Source organism: Microcaecilia unicolor, chromosome 6 (assembly GCF_901765095.1).
Source record: "Microcaecilia unicolor chromosome 6, aMicUni1.1, whole genome shotgun sequence".
In the NCBI taxonomy this organism is placed as follows: domain Eukaryota; kingdom Metazoa; phylum Chordata; class Amphibia; order Gymnophiona; family Siphonopidae; genus Microcaecilia; species Microcaecilia unicolor.
The window spans coordinates 251,705,013-251,725,187 of NC_044036.1; the positions used below are offsets into that span (position 1 = coordinate 251,705,013).

Sequence of the window (20,175 nt, forward strand, 5' to 3'; positions counted from 1 at the left end):
TGCACCCTCTTGTACTTCCCCTAGCCCTCATCGTGACCTGCAGTCACTGAAGGCAGCACTGCTACCCTCATTGAAGTTATTGGGAGTGGGGTAGGTGTGGGGTAGGGGTAGGAGCAGGGCATGGGTGCATCAGGTGGCAGTTGTTTCTCTAGTGCCCATCCATCCAACCTGTTGGCCACCCAAAAATTGCCTTCTGGCTACACCACTGGTGGGGCTGCATACCGACACGTGTTTCGCCAGAAAAGCTTTTTCAAGGATCTCTATGTTGGAAAGGCCCCTAAGCCAGGAGCAATGGGAAGCAGCAGTACCACCAGAGCTGTGACACAAACGGGGACGGCACGAACACTTCACTGCTGCAGGCTGCACCTTCAAACCTAATGCTGGATGATGTGCTGATGGTAGTATTACAGGAACTAAAAGCGCCAAAGTTGGAGAACGGACAATGTTCCAACATTAGGATATGTGGAGGGGCATAATCGAACGGGGCGTCCAAGTTTTCCTGAGGGTGTCCTTGCAGGACATCCTCGCGAAGGGGCAGGGAAACCCGTATTATCGAAACAAAATGGGCAGCCATCTTTTGTTTCGATAATACAGTCGGGGACGCCCAAATCTCAGCATTTAGGTTGACCTTAGAGATGGTCGACCTAAATGTTGAGATGGTCGTCCCCGGTTTTCGGCGATAATGGAAATCGAGGACGCCCATCTCAAAAACGACCAAATCCAACTAATTTGGTCATGGGAGGAGCCAGCATTCGTAGTGCACTGGTCCCCTTGACATGCGAGGACACCAACCAGACACCCTAGTGGCACTGCAGTGGACTAACTGATGCTCTAACTGAATGGAAAAAGCCCTTCCCTTACCAATCCCTTAGCGATTCGGAAAGGAATGGGCATGCATGAAGGAAATTGCATGCAAATGAGCTGCTCGCTGTTGGCTCATTTGCACACGATTTCCTTCCTAAGGAGGGGAAGCCAGTGCAGAGCAACCAAGCGTTATGCGTATGCCAAAGATGGCTTCATACACGCAGACAAGCTGCGTGTATAATAGCCATCTACAACCTTAAATAAATTGCCATCTACAACCTTAAAAAAACAGAAGTCCAGGTGAAAACGTCCAGGTGCTCGTCAGGGTCATCTTTTTTTTTTTTTTTTTTTTAATATGGGTGAACGACGTCCAAGTGTTAGTTGCCTTCGCTATGCCTCCGTCCCTGCGATGGGCAGTTGAGGACGTCCAAAATATGGATGTTTCTGTGAGAAGGACATCCATGCCTTTGCTATGCTTCCGACACTCCTTTTATTTATTTATTTGGATTTTGAATCACAAGTAGCAGCAGTGGGATTTGAACTGGCCACCGATTGCAAGACCAGTGCTCTAACCACTAGGCCACCCCTCCACTCCACTTCCTTGAAATTTGGCCGTCCCTGTGGGGGGGCAGTTCAGGATGACCAAAATGTTTGAAAGAAGGACGCCCACGCCTTCGCTATGCCTCCGCTGACACACACACACACCTCCCCCCCCCCCCCCCCACCCAGGGACCTGCAAACTGCTGCGATGGACCTGAGTATGATTTTTGAGGCTGGCAAAAAAAAAAGTTGTTAAACTAGATTTTTCAGGGTGGGAGGGGGTTATTCACCACTGGGGGAGTCAGGGGAGGTTATCCCCGATTCCCTCCGGTGGTCATCTGGTCAGTTCGGGTACCTTTTTGAGGCTTGGTCGTAACAAAAAATGGACCAAGTAAAGTCGGCCAAGTGCTCATCAGGGACACCCTTCTTTTTTCCATTATCGCTCGAGGATGCCCATCTGTTAGGCACGCCCCAGTCCCGCCTTCGCTATGCCTCCAACACGCCCCTGGGAACTTTGGTCGTCCCCGCAATGGGAAGCAGTTGGGGACACCCAAAATCAGCTTTCAATTATGACAATTTGGGCGACCCTGAGAGAAGGACTCCCATCTCCCGATTTGTGTCGAAAGATGGGCACCCTTCTCTTTTGAAAATAAGCCTGATGGTGTCCCAGAAGGTATGGAGGCGAGGCACCTGTGTCATTTCTGTAGAAGCTGCTAACTACTTGCTTTCCAGATTTGCCAGCACAACTGAAGTTTGAATTAGAAAGGGCGCACAGAGAGCTGCACCCTGAGCCTGACCCTAACCTTCCCTCTTGGGCATTTATAGTGAAGCTGCTGTGATACACGAAAGTGGAACGTGCTGATGGTAGCCCGTAAGCAAAACGTCTGTGAGAATTGGGAGATCAGAATCTTCCGGATCTTAGTGCAGAGACAAAGCGCAAACACAAAGAATTGCTGACTTATAAGCAAGCACTGATTGCGAGGGGCCTGTAGGCCTGGATATGGTATCCGGTCAGGCTGGTCTTATTCCAGGATGGACAGAAAAGATTTTTTGACAATATAAAAGACACTGAGAGTTTTCTTAAATTGCTGTACTATACTCAAAAACAGAAAACTTGGAGACTGAGGAAATAGTGCCCTGCTGGAGACATCTGCGGGCAAGAAACTTCGCATCGCTGTAATGGCTTCTTGGAGGAAAGCAAAATCTCAAATTCTTCACAAGGCCATACTGTTTGTACAGCAGAAATGGTCTCCCAAAAGGGTGTCTGGAGCAGCTTGGATAGTGGAGGAGGAGTCGGAAGACTCGGGAGATGCAAGTGCTCAGAGTGCAAAGATGGAGGCAAGCAGGGACTCGGGCAGTACGCCTCTTATTTGTGTTGGCACACCCAAGGTTGTACTACAGCTTTCTGGGAGCAACGGAGTGTCTTCAGATACTGTCTAACTGGGACTTTCAACTGTATAGATGTAGTGGCAAGAGAGAGACTCATGAGCTAAGGAGCGACAATAGGATGTACTCTTCATGTAGAATGGAGGTTACAAGAGAGTGGTTGAGTGTGCAAGAGGGTTTAATTGCAATGGCAAACAGCAATGGGGACATAGGGCAGCCCTGTCTTGTACCTCTTCAGATATTATGCCATTCACTACTATCGTGCTCTTAGGGTCCACATAGTGAATGGCATAATATCTGAAGAGGTACAAGACAGGGCTGCCCTATGTCCCCATTGCTGTTTGCCATTGCAATTAAACCCTTCACTGCTCGTATATGGGAAGGTTTCTGAGATTGCACCAGTGGTGGTCCGAGGAGACCCTCATAGCATTTTGTTATATGCCGATTACACTCTATTCTTTATGGCTGACCCAACTCGATCTTTGCCACACCTATTAGAGAAATTGGAAAACTTTGGGAGCATCTCCAGTTTTAAGACCAGCATTGACAAAACTGAGACATTACTGTTTAATATAGATGCTTCTGCCTTCCAACAATTCCCCTTTAGGATAGCAGGAAAGGGTATTTAGATACCTAGGGATTATTATATCAAAGAAGTGCTCAGAGCTGTTCAGATTGAATTATGAGTGCCTCATGAAGCAAGTGCAACAGGATTTAGATTCCTGGAAATCACTGTGGTTATCTTGGTGGGGCAGGGTGGCAGCTATCAGGATGATGATACTACCAACATTTCTATTTCTTTTTACTCAGCTGCCAATCTCGATTCCAAACAATTCAGACAATGGGGTACCATTCTGAGAAACTTTATTTGGAATAAACAAGAGAGATAGGGTGGAGTGGAAAAGGTTACAAAATTCAAGGTGGTGGTGGTGGGGGGGGGGGGGGGGGGGTCGGTATGCCAAATTTGAAAAGATACTATCAGGCAGCTGTTCTAAAAGCTCTGAAAGACCACTTATTTTGAGGACCCCTCAGTGCGATGGGTGCCCTTAGAAAAGGCAATTCTCCAACCGAGTTCCATTTTTGAGGTGGGAAGTACAGGAAGGGGAGAGAGAGGATGTAGTGCTAAGGGACTGATGGGATATCACTTTCTCTGTCCCCTGATTACTGCTTGGAGGCTGGTGAATGGAGGAAGTGGGCTAGTAGGCTGTATGTCTCCCTATATCTTGTTGAATGACTGCTAGCCTTGGTCATCAAACTATATTTCCGTGTTACATTGGCAACTGGAAGAAGTGGGGTTCATAAGTTGTAAAGGTCTTTTCTCCCAGGGATCTTTGGTGTCACATAGCCAATTACAGGATCTATTGGGAGGAAAAATTCCCTTTTATCAGTACTTTCAGGGAAGGGCATTCCTAATGGATAGCAATGTTAAAGTAAATTTGCATAGAAAACCCACTCCGGTGGAACTGGTTTTGTTTAACATCTCGCAATAAACTTGTGTCACACCTTTGTTCAGAATTTTCCCTCTTGTCACCCAGACCCAACAATGTGGCAGAGGAAAAGTGGGCTTAGTGGGCAGGGTGTTTGCTGAGCGAAGAGGAACGGGGGTGGATATATTGGTATGCCCACAAATGCACTTCCATTACGAAATATAACCAAATGGAGTTTCAGATCCTTCATAGAACTTATTGGACGCCGGTTGAAGTGGTGAAGGTAGCTAAGGGGGAGGGGGGATGGACAATGGGGACTTTGCTGGAGGGGTTGTGGGCAGAGAGGCACTGAAGAACACATGTGGTGGGACTGCCCTAAAGTACAAATTTATTGGAGAACTATTTGGGCTCTAGTATATAATTGGACAGGAGAAGATTGGGGGGGGGGGGGGGGGAATAAACTAGCCTGCTTGTTGGGTCCGATAGGGGTGCCCCCGGCAGAGGGGATTTCTCAGGAGATTGTCCACTTACTGATTCTGGCTGCCAAACCAGGTATAGTCCAGAATTGGAGGAATAGTGCAGGTCCTTCTGTTTCACAATGGATGTATGTGGTTGCAGAACTCTGGAGATACCATAAAATCACCTTGGAATTGAAGGGCAAAGGGCATCAGTTTGATCAGTTATAGCAGTCGGTACAATGTGGCTGACTTTCTTTGTTAAGGGCCTGCCACTTGTCCAGATAGTCTACCAATTACAATTTCTAGCCTAACTTTTAAAGGTATATTCCCTATTTCCTCTATGGTGAGAGGGAATTGGAGATGGTATTTTTGGAGGCCCCTACTGCCTCATTGCTTTCTTTGATCTTTAGTGTCCTTTGTAGATTATTAGCATTATTATCATACCCCAAAGAGTGATGTTGTCTTAGGATTGGGTTGGGAAGGAGGGCAGAGGGGGCGGAGGGGAGGGTAATGTGATGGATATTGCTATGTTGGATATTGTTACAGTTATTGATAAAATTGTATGGTTCTTTATCTCTCTATATAAAACGCACCTCCAACGTTCTATGAAGCCTCTTTTAGCCAAAAGTGAAGGGGGTGAGATCGCATTGTGTCTGCCCCGCCCACGCATCAAACGTGATGACGTTGAGGGCGGAGCAATGACACTCAACCAATCGCATCGCTCGGCAGCGAAGCGTCAGGGAAGGAGGCGGTGCTCTCGACGTCTAGCCTTCCCTTCGCTGTGTTCCGCCTTCTTCTGACGTCAAGGATGACGTCAAAAGAAGGCGGAACACAGCGAAGGGAAACCTAGACGTCGGGAGCGCCGCCTCCTTCCCTGACGCTTCGCTGCCGGAACCGCCACGAGGTAAATTTTAAAAGAAGAAAAAAAAAAAAAGATGCATGGATGCGAAGGGGGGGAGGAGAAGAGGGCGGGCCAGGCTGGGACATGGGAGAGAGAGGAGCATGGATGCGAGGGGGGGTCATGGAAGGGAGAGAGGGGACTTGCTGGAAAAGGATGAATGGAGGCGGCAGGGGACAGAGGAGCATGGATTGCAGGGCAGGCCTCAGGCAGAGAGGGGAAATGCTGGAAAGGAATGAATGGAGGGGGCAGGAGACAGAGTAACATGGATGGCCATGGATTGGGAGGGCAGGGCTCAGGGAAAGGGGAATTGCTGGATAGGGATGAATGAAGGGGACAGATGGGCATGGATGGATATAGATTGCAGGACAGGCCTCAGGCAGAGAGGGGAAATGCTGGAAAGGGATGAATGCATGGGGCAGGGGACAGAGGAGCATGGATTGCAGGGCAGGCCTCAGGCAGAGAGGGGAAATGCTGCATAGGGATGAATTGAGGGGGCAGGTGACAGAGTAACATGGATGGCCATGGATTGGGAGGGCAGGGCTCAGGGAAAGGGGAATTGCTGGATAGGGATGAATGGAGGGGACAGATGGGCATGGATGGATATGGATTGCAGGGCAGGCCTCAGGCAGAGAGGGGAAATGCTGGAAAGGGATGAATGGAGGGGGCAGGAGACAGAGTAACATGGATGGCCATGGATTGGGAGGGCAGGGCTCAGGGAAAGGGGAATTGCTGGATAGGGATGAATGAAGGGGACAGATGGGCATGGATGGATATGGATTGCAGGACAGGCCTCAGGCAGAGAGGGCAAATGCTGGAAAGGGATGAATGGAGGGGGCAGGGGACAGAGGAGCATGGATTGCAGGGCAGGCCTCAGGCAGAGAGGGGAAATGCTGGATAGGGATGAATGGAGGGGGCAGGTGACAGAGTAACATGGATGGCCATGGATTGGGACGGCAGGGCTCAGGGAAAGGGGAATTGCTGGATACGGATGAATGGAGGGGACAGATGGGCATGGATGGATATGGATTGCAGGGCAGGCCTCAGGCACAGAGGGGAAATGCTGCAAAGGGATGAATGGAGGGGGCAGGGGACAGAGTAACATGGATGGCCATGGATTGGGAGGGCAGGGCTCAGGGAAAGGGGAATTGCTGGATAGGGATGAATGAAGGGGACAGATGGGCATGGATGGATATGGATTGCAGGACAGGCCTCAGGCAGAGAGGGCAAATGCTGGAAAGGGATGAATGGAGGGGGCAGGGGACAGAGGAGCATGGATTGCAGGGCAGGCCTCAGGCAGAGAGGGGAAATGCTGCATAGGGATGAATGGAGGGGGCAGGTGACAGAGTAACATGGATGGCCATGGATTGGGACGGCAGAGCTCAGGGAAAGGGGAATTGCTGGATAGGGATGAATGGAGGGGACAGATGGGCATGGATGGATATGGATTGCAGGGCAGGCCTCAGGCAAAGAGGGGAAATGCTGGAAAGGGATGAATGGAGGGGGCAGGGGACAGAGGAGCATGGATGGCCACACACACACACTCTCTATCACACTGTGTCTCACATACACACTTGCACACACTCTCATTCTCACACACACACACTCTCACAAACACACTCACACCCAGACTCACTCTCTCTCTCACACACTCACACTTTCACTCTGACTCTCAAACAGTCACTCTCACATACACTCTCCCAAACATACACACTCCGAGGAAAACCTTGCTAGCGCCCGTTTCATTTGTGTCAGAAACGGGCCTTTTTTACTAGTACTTAATAAAAATCAAAGTTAAAAAAAAGATATATCCAAATCTCCAAAGAACATTTGCCAGCTCAATTTCCCTCCAGTGTTAAAACTTCTTCTATCAGACCTTGAACGTTAGGAAGGTTCAAACCTCTCCTGGTTGGGAAGGATTCATGCCATGAAAATGGTGGTCCTACCTAAATTATTGTACCTTTTCATGGCCCTGTCTACCACAAAGCAGATCAGTTGAAAATTGTAGCTGAATGGATACAATACTCTATGAAACCTTGGCTAAGGCTTGAACAGACATTCTTAGGTGAAACCCTGCTTTGCACGTTGCCTTGGCTATCCAAACAAGACTTGCTAAATTATGTAAATAAATTGAATTTCTACACACAGGCACCATTGCATACTTGACTGGCCTTGTGTCTTGCCCTCTTCCTGGAAAGGTAATGCTTTCTGTGAATAGCAATAATATATGCTCCAGGATTTATACCAGGTAAGCAAGATGGAACCTATAAGAGATGGGTATCTTTCTCATTGTGGACATTGGAACATATTTAGGATGATGGTAAGATACTGTCTATTGTTGAGTTCGTAAATAAATATAGTCTTATCTACTAAAGATATTCATTATCAGCAATTAAAGGATTGTATTACACGTAAGACTAGCCTAACAGAAATCATATTGGATTGAAGAATGGATGTGGTAGAGGTGGAATCTCCAGACAATATAGAGCTTTGCTAGATCAACATACACCCATTCTACAGCCTCTTGGGAAAAAGATCTGGCTAGTACATACAAATACGCATGTTGGAAAAAAGTTTTTTAGTCCCTTTTTAGGAGTTCCTTATCGAGCAATATGGTTGAAAATGGCTATAAAATTCTATATAAGTGGTATTATATACCAGTATGATTACATTGGATATATAAAACAGGATCCACTCTTTGTTCGTGGCAATGTGGGAGTCGGAGCACTTTTTACCATATTTGGTGGTCCTGCCCTAAAGTCCAGCTTTTCTGGAAAACTGTACTTAGTGCTTTCCATCAGATCACTGTAGTGACTTAACCCTGCTCAGTAGATATTTGCTTATTGCATTTTAAGGTTTCAGCTGCAATATTTACCATTCATAAACTGGTCATTCACTTGCTTACTGCCTGCAAATTTTTGCTAGCTCAATTTTGGAAGCAAATTAATACACCGACATTGAACCTGGTTTTACATAAATTAGATTTTATTTGCCTAATGCCCAAGTTAATGGTACAAAAAAATGGCACGGTAATAGCCTTTCATAAAATCTGTAACACTTATACAACCTGGCGAAACATTCAATAATGTAGGAAGTTGATTTGCTGTTATCTGTTTCCTGAGGCATTTTATTTTTTGTTTGTCACCTAGAAGTTGGTAGTTAATCATTAGAAAGATAATACAGTTTTACATGTCAATCTGTGGTAGAACTTGATATGTTTATTTAGGAAATATGAACACATATTGGAAGTTAAGTGTGCTGATCATGTCTGATGTAAACAAAATGGCTTTGTCTAATGGATAAGGTACATCGTAATTAGTTTGTACTGATATATAATTTGCCACTCAGGCATACTTGTAATTGTAGTTGTTGAAACTGTTTCTCTAGGGTGATACTCAAACAAAAAGATTTGAACAGATTAAAAACAGTTTTCCCGTTTCCTTGTTTTTCATGCCTTTTTCATTGTTAATGGTATGTCAATGAACCCAAATTAGGGGATAGTTACTAAAGCAGCGATTTTCAATCAGTGTGCCATGGTGGCTCCTCAGGTGTGTCACGGTTGTGAGAGGATCCTGTGGTGATCTCCTCTGGCCTGGCCTTCCCTGGCTCTACAGCTGTGTGCACTCTTAAGAAGCTATAGCCGGCTTTCAGTGATAATTTGGCTTGGATTCAGTAGTGCTTCCTGCTGCACCTCCTGTGGGAGTGTATGAGCCTCTTGGTGACCTACATACCCAGGGTCTTCCAAGACGTCCAACTCCTCCTCCTCCCTCCAATAATTCAGTGCAGCTGCACTTGCTCTGTGCTCAGGATGATGCAGCAAGCCTCACACTGACACACACACGGCAATCACCATCAAAGGTCACCTGATCTACTGGCACATGCGTGTGGTGACCTCCACATGCAGCTTGGCCCATCCATGTGTCATTGTGAGCCTTGCTGCATCAGCCCAAGCAGGGAGCAAGTGTGGCAATGAATTACTGAAGTGAGTACTCAGAGGACTTGCACAATGGCAATTAACCGTGGTTTGTCACCAAATTTATAAGTGTTTGATGTTATGAGTCTCAGATGAGGACTGATAGGGAGTCTGGAGTGTGGGTGCAGGGAAGAGGGTTTCAGTGTGGGTATAGAGAGGGGAGCTGGAAAAATATGGATGATGTGTGGGCGCAGGGAAGGGGCTGGAAAAAAGATGGATGGATGATGTGTGTATGCAGAGAGGGGAGCTGGAAAAATATGGATGGTGTATGGGTACAGGGAGAGAGGCTGGAAAAAACAGGTGCACGGAGTGTGGGTACAGGGAGGGTGCTGGAAAAAAGATGGATGGTATGTAGTTGAAGGGAAGGGCTTGAGAAAGATGCATTGTGTAGGTGTGCAGGGAGGGGGGCTGGAAAAAGATGGATAGTGTATGTGTGTGTAGGAGGACCTGGAAAAAAGGTGGATGGAGTGTCATTCAGGGAGGAGGGCTGGAAAAATATAATGGTGTGGGTGCAGAGAGGAGGACTAGAAAATGACCTTACAGTCATACCATTGGTATGACTGTAAGGTCATTGGTCATAAAAACCTTTCATATTTTTAATTATCATTACCAAATTTTTTATATTTGACAACACAGCGGGTAGAATTTTCCCGCTGGAGCATTCAATGCTCTTTGGTCAGGCTGAATTCAATTTGTCAATAAAAGGTGTATGCTAGCTGCCGTTCCTGGGCAGTAATTTGCTGTGGTGCAGGCTCAAGAAGAAGCCATACTTGGTGAAACGGACAGCTCTCTAGATCCTGGGAGATACTATCAACTAAAGATAAGCTTTCTACTTATCTTTTCCCACTTATCATTTTTGAAATATCCAGCCTAAGGGTAGTAAAACTACGAGAAGATAAGTCGTTTGAGAATTGTTGGGGAACATTTAAATGTTTGAGTATCAATATTAAGATATTAAGTAGCGATTCAATATTATAGTAGTTCACAACCAGTAAAATATAAAATATTTGCCCTCCGAAGGGACACCACCTTGTAGTGGTAGAGGGGCTTCTGTGTTTCAATGACTCAGAGGGCTATGCTGAAGGGTTACCCATATCAGACAGGCCTCTGAGGAGAAACCAGACAAAGAGTGTCCCAAACTGGGAGAGTGGTAAGATGGCGACCTCAAGTTCGTATGCTCAACGGCCCAGCTGCCTTCTGAAGTTTTGTCTTCTTTACGTAAATTTCCTCTCTGCAATTGCAGTTACCTTAACTGAGAGGAAGTGGACAACTGGCGGTCAGCCGCCGATGGCCAGTGTTTTGTCCAGCAAGTGCGGGACCACTGCGCGACGAACTGCCCACAGATGAAAGGGTTGGCGAGTCCTTTGATTAGCGCCGGCAAAGGAGCGTCAACGCTCTTGGATCTAGAAAAAACAACTCCATCGCTCCCGAATTATTCAACCACCATGTCCAAAGGAGTGGAGGAGTGAGTTAGAGGCATATGCTGAAACAGAGGACGTTTACAGCAGAACCCGAATCGGCGGAACCACTCCTAAACACCTAAGAGAAATCAACTTGGAGTTTTTGGCTCCTGTGGAGGTTACATTGAATACCATCTGGAAGGCGCTTCGGGACATAACGGTGGCAGTAAATAATTTTGTTTCAGATATAATTTTATTAGAGAGTTACATGGACAATTTAACTGAACCCTTTGAGAGTGAAAAATTGATATAACAAATGATTCTACACGAGCAAGAAGTGGTTATGATTTTGAAAATGGTAATAGACCAGAAACTTTGAATAATAAAATTAATATTATAGATGATTAATATCGAGATTATTGTTTTTCCCAGAGTTCCGGGTATGACTCCTAAAGTTTTCCTCAGAAATATTTCCTCAATTATTACTTTAAAAGGAGTGAAGCGTGTGAAAACTGGGATTACTTTAATCAGTGGGATTTGAATTAGAGACTTAAGTATATGTATTGTTAAATAACTTCTGGTTTTTAAAAGAGAGAGATCAGATGTATTATTTCTAACCTATATTGGACAATAAGTATGTTTTCAATGAAATGATTTGACTGTACACCGTATTGGCCTTGAAGAAGCCAACCAGATGATCAATGTGGAATAATGAATTAGACGAGTAATATCTGGGGATAATCAGGTTAATACCACTTTTTTTTTCTGTTTACTGTTTAATTGATCTCCTTGTCTTGTTTCACTCTCCCTATTTAGTGGTCTTAGGAAGAGAATAGAATTACCTGACTGAAATAATTCTTATATATTACTTTCTCTGTATTTCCAGCAAGTTGTTTTATCGCTTGTAAAAATGTAAATGGTTATAAATAAAAAAATTTAAAAAATATATATAAAATATTTGGTAATGATAATTAAAAATATGAAGGGTTTTTATGACCAATGATGGTGGTATAACTGTAAAGTTCTTCCATGCATGCCTTATTGGAAGTATGAGAGCCACTGAGGTCTTTTCCCTTCATTACTAATTAAGTAGAATTACATGCATATGGTTTGAGTATCTTTCTGTAGTGAGGGATCTCTCTATAGCTATTTCAAACACAGACATGCATACGTACCACAGAAACATTTATGTTCTTGAGTTGCTCTGATGATATTACAGAAATCTGTTTTTGTAAAATGGATGTTCATGCTGCACATCACCGGCACATGAATGTCCATTTGGCCACGTATTTTAGAACAGACTCAATCTCTGTTCTAAGATACTAAAGGAACTACAGACGTTATGACTTGATTGTCTAAACTCCAATTTGAATGTCCTTTCTAAAATATTCTGCTTTTTCAGGGGGAGCAGGGCTTGCTCGGTCCCTCAGGGCCAGCTGGACTTTTGGTAAGTTTACAAAAAATATCAGGCATTAATATTTTGTCTGGAAGAATTTGTGGCATAATGATTTAAATGGCCATTAATGTGCTACTTTTCTTATAGTAGGGGGGGTAGAGTGGATGTTAGATGGTTGACATGGAATAAACACATAGACACAAAATATGAAGATAGAGGATGACCACAGAGGGTGACTGAAACCAGAGTTCTCGGTTTTGACTGAAACCGATTCTGCGGAAGAAATTTGCAGCTTGGTCTTGGCTGAAACTGAAACCAAAACTGTAGGTATCCCCCCAGCAAAGAGTGAGTCCCCCCTGGATCCCTCTAGCAGAAAGCAAGTATCCCAGGCCATACAAACATATCTTACATAGCATATATTTTACAGGTAGGCTTACATATAGCCAGAGTCTGGGTATGATTCGTATCTGGTAACTTATAGAATAGTTTAAATTACATTCGTATCACCGGCACTTAGGCGAACACATTTAAACCAGCTCAGTGGCAGGCATAAGTGCTTGGCCAAAGTGCATATGCACATACAGTATTTACCTAGTTATGCTAGTATCCTATATAGTAAAGTAGGTGCCTATTTTCATTTATATGTACACCTATATATAGGTGCACAGTTATAGAATTATCCCCTTAGAACACTGCACTGCTTTGGTCCTTTCTTGATGGTAGGGTGTTAAATTTGGAATAAGCCTTTGACCTACTCCGTTCATTAGCAAACAGGAAATGTGCAGGCCTAGAGAGTATTACTCATGCTGAAAACCATCATACAGCTTGTGACCAATCAATTGATTTTCTGCCCTTGTTCTCATGCCTTTTGTAATGAACTCTATAGTGAGTCTCCTTTTACCATACATTCATTCAACTTAAACCTAGTATTTCATTACCAGAGAGAAAAGACCTGAATCTTTTCAAATTGTTCTTTTTAATGCAGTTGATCACAAAAATAAGGAAAAACACACACTTACATTGAGATGTGCTGGAATAAGAGTTCTGTCATTACAGATCTGAGTCTTGTTTCTGTGACTAGTCCTTCTGACACACTTAGGAAGAGGCTTAGGCAGATGACAGCAACACGCTGTTGGTAAGGTGTAAATGCTTAAAAATAAAAAATCACCATAAATTTCTCTGGGAAATCAAGCATTAGGATTACTGCCTCAGCATGGAGAGGTTCAGGTCTCTCAACATGCTGGCGTACTAACAAGCTACCTTCCCTCTATTCATGAGAACTACACAGGCAGACATTCAATGGGATGGGGGATTCTGCTCCTCCCAGCATGCATAGGGCAGCCAAGCAAACCAGAAGGGTCCCATAAAGCACTGAGAATAGAGCTCAGGTATTCAGAAAGGCCAATCACCTAAGGCCTACAATCTCAAGGTAGTTCATTATACGTTGCTTAATTCTCATATATACATATAGACAATGCAATCTGTTATACCGAAACAGTAAAATCTGCTCCTGTGCAGTGGGAGGAGAACACCTTCAAACAGGCAAAAATGAGATTGTCATCTGACAGTTTGTTCCTTTAAGGGAGTTTCATGAGGAATTATTTTTTTAAACTGTAAGATGTTAGACCCACACATGGAAGGAAGGATTCAGAAATGTGTTTAGGTAAGGGCCCCAGTATTCAACTTTAGTCTCTCTCCAACCCTTCTACAAAAAATCATTCTGTATTTTTATGCTAGGTGGGTTTTTTCTTACTGGTAATGCCAGGAATCAGCATTAGTATTAAAAATTAAATAATTATGTTTTTAAAAGCATTTGTTAGTGCATTAGATTTATGATATAAGTTAAATGTTAATCACCTGTTATTTCTTCCTGTGTTCTTCTTGTTTCACAGGGTGATCCTGGATTTCCAGGAGTCATTGGTGCTCAGGGAATCAGTGGCTCTCAGGTGAGATTCCTGTGCAGTATAGAATACATTTATTTAACGCAGGGGCGTAGCTACAGGGGAGGCACTGGGGGCTGGGACCCCGCAAATTTTGTCTGGGCCCCTGGTTTGGCTGGCGGGGGTCCTCAACTCCCGCCAGCCAAAGCCTTCTTCAGTGTCAGTCTCCAGCGCAGCCACGTTCGGTGCCCTGCTCTTTGTTCTTGTTGCTCCTCCTGTGCACGCTGATGCTCCTTACGTGAAACTGAGAAGGAGCGTCAGCGTGCACAGGAGGAGAAAGAAGAGCAGGGCAGCGAACGCGGCTGCGCTGGAGACTGGCGCTGAAGAAGGCTTTGGCTGGCGGGAGTTGAGGACCCCACCAGCCAAACCAGGGGCCCAGACAAAAGGAGGTGAGGGGAAGCAGCAAGTAGGTGAGGCGGTAGAGGGGGCAAGGTGTGGCGGTGGCAGTGGGGGGGGGGGGGCAGCAATCAAAATGTGCCCCCAACCTTGGGCTCTGGCCCCCTCCCACCGTGAGGTCTGGCTATGCCCCTGATTTAACAGGCACTTAAAGGAAAGTTTTTCCCTTTGAAAACTGCTGAGGAAAAAGTACCAGTAGAAATCTGGAAATGCTTTTTCTGTGGTTACTTTTTCAGCAAAAATAATGCAAGTAGGTTAGAAAATATAAAACTACACATTATTGCCTCTCCTCACCCAATTCCATCCAAACCCACTTTCTTTTTTCTTTGGGTAAAAGTATGCTTAATATTAATCCCTACCACTATTTGTACTCAGGGAAAGGCTGGACAATTTCCAAGAAAAACTATTTACCAGGATGAATAGTTTATAAATCTTTTCCCAGGTGTAAAGTATGTTTACATGTCTAAAATGGCTCTTATAAAATAGGGCAGGACGTATGTACCGAAAGTACTTTTATGCATCTGTATGTAGGCATTCCAGGAGGCATCGTAGGAACTTATTTAATAAAAACACATAGGTGGATATTACCTTTTTTAAATGGGTGCTTTTTGACATTTTGTGTAGGCATTCTGTTATGAAAGTATTGCCTTATTGGCATGGGGAGTGTATAGACGTTCAAAGAGGGCAGCCAGTGGTCAGCTGTTTGATGTTTCTGTGAAGCCAAGGGCATTTCCATCCATGGAGGGAACAAGAACATATGTGGCATTGCATTCTAATTGATCTGTGTTCACGTGAAAGAGGTATATCGGCTGATACAGGAATGCCAGGTGATGAGCAGCTTGTACAGATTTCATAAAAGCGGTGTTGTGCATATATGGCAGTATCAGACTCATTTTAGAAAGGTTGTATAAGTTGGAACTTAGAGCAGAATCTGCTGACATAGAGGCTGTAATAAACTACAGGAGAAATGGATGTTTAGACGCCAAGCGTGTGCGGGATAAACATCTATTTTATTTATTTATGTATTTATTTGTTACATTTGTATCCCACATTTTCCCACATATTTGCAGGCTCAATGTGGCTTACATAAATACCGTAAAGGCATTCACCAAGTCCGGTAGGGGATAAGTACAATACATGTGGTAGTGGGATAGGGAAGCTAAGAATCAGTTAAGTTGGGTTTAATTAAAGGGTTTGTTAGTGTCTAATACGACCTTTGATTGTGAAGTGTTGCAGGGTTGAGGCATTTAAGTTGGGTCAGTCGGGTATGTCTTTCCAAATAGGTGAGTCTTTAATAATTTCCTGAATTTTAGGTGATCGTAGGTTGTTTTCACCACTTGTGGCAGTTTGTTTTAGGAAAAAAAAACCAGAAAATTTCAACGGGTTGGAAGCAAACACTTGCTTGTTTATCTTAGCCAGTTTAGAAATATAACTGGCACTTAAACATTTATCTTGTGGGAAAAAAAGGCATCCCTGATGAGCATTTGGATCACTTTACCTGGTCCAGTTTTTCTTACGACCAAGGCATAAAAAGGTGCCCAAACTGACCAGATGACCACCAGAGAGAATCAGGGATGACCTCCCCTTACTCCCCCAGTGGCCACTAACCCCCTCATACACTCAAAAAAGAACTTTAAAAATATTATGTGCCATCCTCTATGCCAGCCTCAAATGTCATACTCAAGTCTATCGCAGCAGTATGCAGGTCCCTGGAGCAGTTTTAGTGGGTGCAGTGCACTTCAGGCAGGCGGACCCAGGCCCATCCCCCCCTACCTGTTACACTTGTGGTGGTAAATGTGAGCCCTCCAAAACCCACCACAAACCCACTGTACCCACATCTAGGTGCCCCCCTTCACCCGTAAGGGCTATGGTAGTGGTGTACAGTTGTAGGTAGTGGGTTTTGGGGGGGCTCAGCACACAAGGTAAGGGAGCTATGTACCTGGGAGCTTTTTCTGAAATTCATTGCAGTACCCCCTAGGGTGCCCGGTTGGTGTCCTGGCATGTGAGGGGGACCAGTGCACTACAAATGCTGGCTCCTCCCATGGCCAAAGGGCTCACATTTGGTCGTTTCTGAGATGGGTGTCCTTAGTTTACATTATTGCCGAAAATCAGAAACGACCAAGTCTAAGGACGACCATCTTATTTCGATAATATGGGTTTCCCAGCCCCTTCGCTGGGACGTCCTGCGAGGACGTCCTCAGCAAAACTTGGGCGCTCCTTTCGATTATGCCCCTCTATGGCTGTTTCCTCCTGACTGGTCCTGCCCCCTCCAAAAGAGCAAGTTCTGTCGGAGGAGGTGGGATGGGTCCAGAGGAGAGAGAGATAGGAAATGCTGCTTGCCTGGACCAAAGAGAGACAGAGGGAAGGGGGCAGTGCTGGATGGCAGGGAGTTGGGGAGAAAGGAAAGATTCCATGAAAGAGAGGGGAATAAGAGGAAGGAGAATGGGTGAGCCAAGATGAGGGAAAGAGATGGATGGAATGCTGTAGGTAGAAGCAGTAACAAAAGGGAGATACTGGATAAGAATATATGAAATTGAATGGATAGAGAATCAGAAGAAATGGAAGAAAGCTGAAAGGAACAGATTAATGTTGAAGTTGGAGAGGTGATGAAGATGGAGAGAAAAAAATGATAAATGGACAGGAGACATTTGGAAAGAGAAAGCGGTAAGCAGAGACTCGGGTCAAAACGATTAAAAAAGTTAAGTGGCCAGAACAAAGGTAAAAAAAAGAATTTTATTTTTAATTCTGGATGAAGTAATGTGATAACTGTGTTAGCCCACTTTAAAGGTTAATAAATAAAACATTTTTAAATGGAAAATAAGATGATACACGTTTTATTGGACTAAATATATTTTTGACTAGCCTCCTTAGCCTAAAAAATATTTTTTAAAAGAGAAAACAAGCAGTTCTTGCCTTGGGGAAGAACTGGCAGCTTGCTGTGGGGAAGTTATTTACTGCCATGTCAGTCACTTAGGGCTAGATTAGGCACCTAAAAAATCCACACAGAATTAAGTGTATTCTATAAGATTTACGCTTAGTTGATACAGTGGCGCCTAAGTCTACACACGCCCATTTACGCTAATAAAAACCTGGTGGAAATCCCTGCATGTAGATTTAACAATTGCAAACTCAGGGATATATATCTTTCAAATAGCTGTAACTAATGATATGAAAACTACAAAATCTCTGACTATTGCTCAATCTCTGATTTATTATAAACTAGTAAAAAAGGCCCGTTTCTGACACAAATGAAACGGGCGCTAGCAAGGTTTTCCTCGGAGTGTGTATGTTTGGGAGAGTGTATGTGAGAGTGACTGTTTGAGAGTCAGAGTGAAAGTGTGAGTGTGTGAGAGAGAGAGTGAGTCTGGGTGTGAGTGTGTTTGTGAGAGAGTGTGTGTGTGAGAATGAGAGTGTGTGCAAGTGTGTATGTGAGACACAGTGTGATAGAGAGTGTGTGTGTGTGCCCATCCATGCTCCTCTGTCCCCTGCCCCCTCCATTCATCCCTATCCAGCATTTTCCCTCTCTGCCTGAGGCCTGCCCTGCAATCCATATCCATCCATGCCCATCTGTCCCCTCCATTCATCCCTATCCAGCAATTCCCGTCTCCCTGAGTCCTGCCCTTCCAATCCATGCCCATCCATGCTCATCTGTCACCTGGCCCCTCCATTTTTCCCTATCCAGCATTTCCCCTCTCTGCCTGAGGCCTGCTCTGCAATCCATATCCATCCATGCCCATCTGTCCCCTCCATTCATCCCTATCCAGCAATTCCCCTCTCCCTGAGTCCTGCCCTTCCAATCCATGCCCATCCATGCTCCTCTGTCCCCTGGCCCCTCCATTTTTCCCTATCCAGCAATTTCCCTCTCCCTGAGTCCTGCCCTTCCAATCCATGCTCCTCTGTCACCTGGTCCCTCCATTCATCCCTATCCAGCAATTCCCCTCTCTGCCTGAGGCCTGCCCTGCAATCCATATGCATCCATGGCCATCTGTTCCCTCCATTCATCCCTATCCAGCAATTCCCCTCTCCCTGAGTCCTGCCCTTCCAATCCATGCCCATCCATGCTCATCTGTCACCTGGCCCCTCCATTTTTCCCTATCCAGCATTTCCCCTCTCTGCCTGAGGCCTGCCCTGCAATCCATATCCATCCATGGCCATCTGTCTCCTCCATTCATTCTTATCCAGCAATTCCCGTCTCCCTGAGTCCTGCCCTTCGAATCCATGCCCATCCATGCTCATCTGTCACCTGGCCCCTCCATTTTTCCCTATCCAGCAATTGCCCTCTCTCCCTGAGGCCTGCCCTGCAATCCATTTCCATCCATGCCCATCTGTCCCCTCTATTCATCCCTATCCAGCAATTTCCCTCTCTCCCTGAGTCCTGCTCTCCCAATCCATGCCCATCCATGCTCCTCTGTCCCCTGCCCCCTCCATTCATCCCTATCCAGCAATTTCCCTCTCTTCCTGAGCCCTGCCATCCCAATCCATGCCCATCCATGCTCCTCTGTCCCCTGCCGCCTCCATTCATCCTTTTGCAGCAAGTCCCCTGTCTCCCTTTCATGACCCCCCTTGCATCCATGCTCCTCTCTCTCCCATGTCCCAGCCTGGGCCGCCCTCTTCTCCCCCCCCCCCCCCCCTTCGCATCCATGCTGTCGTTTCTCCCCTGCCCTCCCGCTCCCATTGTTGTTCTTTAGTGGCCACCCTCTTATCTCCCCCCAACATGGTTGTTTTTTGTTTTTTTTTCTTGTTTTTAAATTTACCTCCGTGCCGGTTCCGGCAGCGAAGCGTCAGGGAAGGAGGCGGCGCTCCCGACGTCTAGGTTTCCCTTCGCTGTGTTCCGCCTTCTTTTGACGTCATCCTTGACGTCAGAAGAAGGCGGAACACAGCGAAGGGAAGGCTAGACGTCGAGAGCGCCGCCTCCTTCCCTGACGCTTCGCTGCCGAGCGTTGCGATTGGTTGAGTGTCATTGCTCCGCCCTCGACGTCATCACGTTTGACGCGTGGGCGGGGCAGACACAATGCGATCTCACCCCCTTCACTTTAGAATGTTGGCTAACAGAGGCTTCATTAGAACGTTGGAGGTGCGTTTTATATAGAGAGATTATTCTTTGACAATGATCCTCTTATACCCATAACCTCACTCATATACACCACCCCTCATACTCCCCCAACATCACATGCATATAATCCACAAATATCCGTTTACATCACAACAAAGAAATATCCCCTCAATTTGAATTTTTAAAGTGCTACATGGCACCCATTACAAAAACAGGGAGATCACACATCTCTAATCAGGACATATTGACACATCAGCAAGCTGAATATTACTTATAACCAGTGGCTTAGGAAGGGGGGGCTGTGGGGAGGTCCGCCCCAGGTGCACGCCGCTGGGGGGTGTCGGCGCCTCGCTGGTTCCTTGCTCTCTCTGCCCTGGAACAGGTTATTTCCTGTTCCAGGGCAGAGAGAGCAAGGAACCAGCGAGGCGCCGACACCCCCCAGCGGCGTGCACTCGGCGGATTGGCCCTCCCGCCCGCCCCTCACCGCCTTCCAGGTATGTTCTC

The 20,175-nt window shown here is 45.6% G+C and overlaps 1 protein-coding gene across 1 annotated transcript in view; it reads left to right on the plus strand.

Annotated features, from left to right (window-relative positions):
• The window catches only part of LOC115472527 (collagen alpha-2(VIII) chain-like), a 134,976-nt gene that overhangs the window by 98,180 nt on the left and 16,621 nt on the right, over nucleotides 1-20,175 (plus strand). The window contains exons 12-13 of the mRNA XM_030206820.1: nucleotides 12,289-12,333; nucleotides 14,175-14,228. Coding sequence (XP_030062680.1) covers nucleotides 12,289-12,333; nucleotides 14,175-14,228 — 99 coding nt within the window. The remainder of the gene's footprint in view (nucleotides 1-12,288; nucleotides 12,334-14,174; nucleotides 14,229-20,175) is intronic.